At 35.3% G+C, this 6,618-nt stretch overlaps 1 protein-coding gene across 1 annotated transcript; it reads left to right on the forward strand.

Annotated features, from left to right (window-relative positions):
• The first annotated feature begins 410 nt into the window (after positions 1–410).
• Positions 411–1,100, forward strand: LOC147569376 (uncharacterized). Its single transcript, XM_086671938.1, has one exon. The coding sequence runs from the start codon at positions 485–487 to the stop codon at positions 956–958; it is 474 nt and encodes a 157-aa protein (XP_086528064.1). The 5' UTR covers positions 411–484; the 3' UTR covers positions 959–1,100.
• Positions 1,101–6,618: the final 5,518 nt, after the last annotated feature.

Below are 6,618 nucleotides of genomic sequence, written 5' to 3' on the forward strand. Positions count from 1 at the left end.
CACTAGAGGAGGTTAACCACTTCGCTTTTAAACTAACACTATCTCTAAAAAGAAACTCCAATAATGTAAATATTATAAACGAGAATTCCTTTAACCAAAATTTGATTGCATTCAGATTGCTGACTTGACTTGGATCTTAATTAATTATATTTAGCCTTTTTGATCATGATGAATTAGCCACGTTTTCATGGGTAATCTGGAAGAAATCATTAGTTAATGATTCACTCTCTCTCACAATCTCTTTCTTTCTCATGACTCATAATCTTTCAATAAATGCAGAAACAACATGAGTACTTTTATGTTTACACAAATTGGTATAGAAATTTAATACTCCTAGTTGCATGTGAGATTGCCGTGATCATTCATATACGCGTTTCAACCTTCTCCAACCATTCCAAGTCAAATTACTAACAACTTCCTCATCTCTCTCTCTCTCTTATATCTTCTTCTAGCTACTTCAATTTCCTTCTCCAAAACACACAAGATGGAAAAACTCTCTACCCTAAATCGGCCTAAATCTCTCATTTGGGATTCGGGTAGTTCACTTTACGATTCGTACGAACTCAACTCTTTCAAACTCCAACTCGACTCGGCCATCTCTTCTAGGAGCCACTCTATGCCACATCTATCTGGTGGTTCTGCACCGCCACCAATACAACCACAACCACGTGAGTCGATTGTGAAGAAGAAATCGAAGATTTACAAATCTCTTGTCAAACTTCTCCGATCGGTTTTTGGGTCAAAACCAAGTTCGGTCAAGATATACCGAGTGGAAGAACGGTCAAGAGACGAGTATAATAATTATACAATATCAGATAGGTTTGGGGCACTATCAACGATTTCTGAGTTACCTGAGTTGGTTCGGACTTCATCATCGGACTTTGGTGAGGATTCCTCTACTGTTAGGAAAACTATGTCGGAACGATTTACGTCAACAACTTCAATCGGTATTTTCTGAAGTTGAATGGTCAAACTTTACTTGTTAATTAAGCTTATATATATGTTTAATATGTAGCTTAGGTTTTGTTAATGTTACTGTTGAGGCTTAACTAATTATAGTGGATTAAGTAATAAATTTCATCTAATCAGTTATTTTCAAAGAGATGGCATCTACCTCGTGGTTGTGGGCTTTCATTTGAGCCTCTCCGGGGAGCCCATCAGTCTGTTTTTCCTTTTTATACGGATTACAAGTCATTACAAGGGACTGATACGACGTGAAAAGATAAAGCAAAGATACTCGAGATCAATGAATTGAAATAGTTTAATATATCTTACCAAATCTAATAGTTTTGTTACCAAATGTAATACGTAGTTTTGTTCATTATTTGACATCATTGTCATAAGCATTAGATGTTCGATTAAAATATAGAAGTGAGGTAACTTAGGGTTGGCATTTGTCAAACTTATGTCACTCAGGCAGAACTTGATGCCCATGTACAGACTGTCTGCCTTCCCAGGTCAGGTGAGCCCTGAGTTAGGTAGCGAGTGGGAATCGCTTCACTTGAACTTGGACAGAGAGAGTAGATAGTGGGCGACTTCATGACTCATCTTCTCTTTCTTCTCGGTTTCTTCTCTCCAACTCGCTCTTCTCTCTCTCCCTCCCTCTGTTCTCTCTAAGTTCCGGCAAAGGGAATGATCCCTTCGCTGAAACCCTTCGTCTGGATTTGGACTCCAGATCCAGGCGAAGCAGTCTGGTTCTACCAGACGAAGTTGATGTCAACTTGGTGCTCATGTACGGACTGTCTGCCTTCCCAGGTCAGGTGAGCCCTGAGTTACGTAGCGAGTGGGAATCGCTTCACTTGAACTTGGACAGAGAGAGTATATAGTGGGCGACTTCATGACTCATCTTCTCTCTCTTCTCTGTTTCTTCTCTCCAACTCGTTATTCTCTCTCTCCCTCCCTCTGTTCTCTCTAAGTTCCGGCGAAGGGAATGATCCCTTCGTCGAAACCCTTCGTCTGGATTTGGACTCCAGATCCAGGCGAAGCAGTCTGGTTCTACCAGACGAAGTTGTTGCCCATGTACAGACTGCCTGCCTTCCCAGGTCAGGTGAGACCTGAGTTAGGTAGCGAGTGGCCATCGCTTCACGTGGACTTGGACAGAGAGAGTCAGATAGTGGGTGACTTCATGACTCATCTTCTCTCTCTCTCTCTTCTCTGTTTCTTCTCTCCAACTCTCTCTTTTCTCTCTCTAAGTTCTCGCGAAGGGAATGATCCCTTCGCCGAAACCCTTCGTCCAGATTTGGACTCCAGATTCAGGCGAAGCAGTCTGGTTCTACCAGACAAACTTAGAATCAGATGAGGGTTCCGAAGAAGGGGCTTCCTCCTCGTCAGAACTATAGAAGAGAAAACATAGAAAGAAAAGAGAAGAGCTGAGAGAGAGAGATGAAGAGGGAGATGAGGGGGTTATTGTCGACGGTTTAACGGTCGCAAGGGTCGATGGTGGTGGGAAAGAAGATGGGGGAAAAAGAAATAAAAACATCAAGAGTGGGCAATGTTTAGAGGAAAAAAGTTTTTGTTTCCACCCAAAATTTTCTTCCCCAGAAAATTTGTTTATTTCCCTAAAACATCGACCAATAAAAATACAAGTCTTTGCATTGATTTATCATCCAGTACGCCACATTAATATTAGTGATGCTGGTATAGTTTTTCCTAATTCTACTGTTTTTTTTTTCTTGTTGTAAGAAGTTTTTTTCTATTTTACCTTCTTTAATGGAATTTCTTTTTTGTTGAAAGTTCTTCAATGGAATTTGGTATTGAATATTAGAAAAGTGTCATCAATGATGCAGAAAGGGAGGACTGATTTGCCATTTGTTGAGTAAGCGCATGTAGTATAACATGGGGTCTGAGCGGCAGAGACATAACCAGAAATTTTGCTTGACTGGAGCCGAAGAGTCTTAATTTATAAATAAACTAGGTATGACCCGTGCCTACGACACGGATGCTTTTGTTGAATGAAAGTTGAATAGAATTATGAATCTAAGAAACTTAAGTTATATATATAATGTTTTATTCTCAAAATTTGAATTAGACTAACGAATTGAACAAAAAACAATAATTACGAAATGTAGAAAATGGTATCTAGATATATATATGCTTGATTGGTTGTTTGCTCAGACCTCACCAGAAACACTCGTCGACATTGAATTAAGCACTTTAAGTATGTTAGAGTAAATGACTTAAGAAATTAGTTGATGTAGTGTTAGTGTAAATGGCTTAACAAATACACTTAAAGTTTGTGGCAATTAGCAAACTTAATGAGGGGGAGATAGAACCTAAAGGTGAACTCATTTTGTAGTTGTTTAGTTTGTAGAGATAAAAATGTTGGTAGAAAGAAAAAATATGAGAAAAAAGAAGAAGTCATTTTGTAGTTATTTAGTTTAGAGAGATAAAATTATGGACATGATGAAGAAAAGAAGAAAGGTTGTGTGGTTATAAAGATAGCAGAAAACGTTACGTATGAGAATTCTAAAGGTTTTCATAGAAAATGGAAAAGTTGACGAGAGAAATTAAAAGCTAGAATATGTGATTTATATAAATCAATCAATGTGACAATTAATAAATTTAATGACGGGAGATAAAATTTAAAGGCTAAAGTCAGAGTTGAATGTAACGAACTATGGTCTACTAACGTTTGTCTCAAAACATTTTGTGTTTTGTCAAATTTTAAAGCAAAGTTTGAGGTTTCATACCAAAATCAAAGAGAATTTTAGAAACTGATCGTATAATCAAACAACAAAATTCAAAATTTTGATATATGAACCATATAACCTCAAACAAAAAGTAAAGAAACTACTTGTCAACCTATAGTATTCCAAATAGAACGAATTAGGATTTCAAGTTTTAATTACATTAGTCCAACACACGGCAGAATCATTCTCTAATAAGACTTCCAATAATATCATAAAGTTGGAAAGCTCTTTCTCCCTTATGTTTATTTTTTTTCCTTTAGCTTTTTAGTTTTCCATCAGATGTCGAGACTTCCTAAGATAACTTTTCCAAGGCTGATGCAAACTTGATCTGGGAAAAACGTAGTTAGTTTTTTAGTTCTATTTGGAACCCTTCTTTTCGTTGATCTTCCAGTAACCATGAAAATCACATAAAGAAAAGAGAAACGAACCGCAATCCAAAACCCTTTGCAACAAACAATTATTCTCAATACGTTTTCTGAAAGCTCATCCACATGACAAACTTACCGGATTTGTGGTCCCTTTTGCCAGTTCTATATTATGGGTTCCCTGGTGATATTATTTTTGTTTTGTTGCTTTGCATTCTTTGTTCTATGTTTTTTCAAATAAGGCTAAAAGAACCCAATATTTTTTAGCACAATTAAAGTGAAGAAAGTTAAAAAAAAACCTATATCAAAATTTACCAATATAATAGCTAACATGAAGACAAATAAATTTTGTAATTGTAGTTACCATGGTTCGGTAGAAATGTAAAACAAAAATCAACTGATTTTCCTCTTTCACATCTTTATGCCATATTTTCTGGTCTATAAACAAATATTGAAGATAAGAAACAAAACCATTGAACACAAAAGAAACATAAACATTGGACTATAAATAGAATAAAATGAATTTTGCAAGGTTGAACCATCTTCAAATCAACCAAGAAATTGTACTATGAGATTCACAAATTAACCTTGAAACAACTTTGATGAAGAAAGAAACACAGACATTGGGCTCTGAATACAATTAATACTTGCACCTTGAATTCAACTCTCTAGGATGAACCAACATCAAATTAATCAAAAAATGTTAAGATCAGGTCTATATTAATCGGTAGCAACTCGAAAAACAAATTTATTGTGAAATTGTAGTTACCATGGTTCGGTAGGAATGCAGGACGAAAATCAACTGATTTGCCTCTTTCACATCTTTATGCCATATTTTCTGGTTTATAAACAAATATTGAATATGAGAAACAAAAATATTGAACACAAAAGAAACATAAACATTGGACTATAAATAGAATGAGTATAGACACCCTAAAATGAATTCTGCGAGACTGAACCATCTTCAAATCAATGAAGAAATTGTACTATCAGATTCACAAACCTTGAAACAACTTTGATGAAGAAAGAAACACAAACATTAATACTTGCACTTTCAATTCAACTCTCTAGGCTGAACCAACATCAAATCAATCAAGAAATGAAATGTTAAAATTAGGTCCACATTAGTCAGTGGCAACTAAAAAAATAAATTTAGAAAAATATTCTATGATCGACTTTTAATCAACTTCAAATTAGTGTTATTCCAAACCAAGCAAATGTATTATATAGATTGTTGTTCAACTTCCCTCCATCGATTTCGAATCAACTTCAAATTAGTGTTATTCCAAACCAAATTAAAATAGAGACAAATATGCCAAAAAATTAGAAAAAGAAACTGTATAACTTACATATGAAGATGGAGGTGAAGATGAAATCAATCAAATGTATTATATAGATTGTTGTCCAACTTCCCTCCATAAGATTTTTAACTAAAACTCCCATCATTTAGTTTGTAACTGAAAATCATTTAATCAGATTAAATAGAAAATGTGAGAGGTTGATTAAATAGGAAGAAATTTAGTCTGTAACGGCCAAATTAATGACTTTTTAACGTGAATCATAATTGGAAGGATCTAAAGGTTGATATTAGTGTTGATCTGCGACGAACGGTTGGATTTATCCCAATGTTTGTCCCAGTCAACAATAAACAAGAGCTATGCACGTATTATTTGTTTTGTTAATCTTAAATAAATAGAGGGTCGAGATTTATCATGGGATAACGGACGGCTAGATTTATCTTTAGTTTGTCTTTGTTTTGTCTTTGGTTTGTCCCAGTCAGCACTCAACATCCTGTTTTATATAATAGATACACCCCATATACAACCAAATTTTGACCTTCGACATGACTCGTCCTGGTATGCTTTCTCGGAAGTTTCGCAATATTTCATTAAAAGTCCCGAATTTTGTAAATTGCTCTAATGCTCCACCGTATTTGTGATGTGATTGCTCTTCCACCTTTATATCGGAACCGTCCATTAATGATAACGACCCAAATAAGAACAAATGAGACCGTTCAAATTTCATCATTAATCCCGAGGATGGTGGGAAAATTTCAAAGCAATCGAGAGGAGTTACGATGAAATATTAATTACAAAATTTTATTACACTTCCGACAATATATGTGTAAATGATCAACATCGGATGTTGTCGTATTAGATGTCGAGATTTGTTCGGGTTAGGTCAGGATTGAATAAAGTTTTCTGTAAGTAAAAGAACTAACCAAATATGAAGTAAAATTGACAATTTACACACTGTGTTTGGGATTTGATTTAGGTGTAAGATATTTTATGAGCTTGAATTTGTATTCTTGAATTACTCCAGTGTTGGTTTTGTTGGATGTGTGAAGGGTAGGATGGGGTTCAATAAACATATGTACCCAGAAATTGTTGCTCAGATTGACTCTTTTTTTTTTTTTTGTTGAAACATGAAGGTGTGTAAGTCAAGGGGGCCATGGCCCCCTTTGGCCTACACACACTTTCGTCTTTGGTGAGTTGTAGGTCTAATTAAAAATATATTAAGTCTAAGGTCCAAATTTAATAAGAAATTAGTAAATTTTCGTAAAA

Source organism: Eschscholzia californica, unplaced genomic scaffold (genome assembly GCF_041429995.1).
Source record: "Eschscholzia californica isolate CP2 unplaced genomic scaffold, dmEscCali1.0.p SCAF_1, whole genome shotgun sequence".
Taxonomy (NCBI): Eukaryota; Viridiplantae; Streptophyta; class Magnoliopsida; order Ranunculales; family Papaveraceae; genus Eschscholzia; species Eschscholzia californica.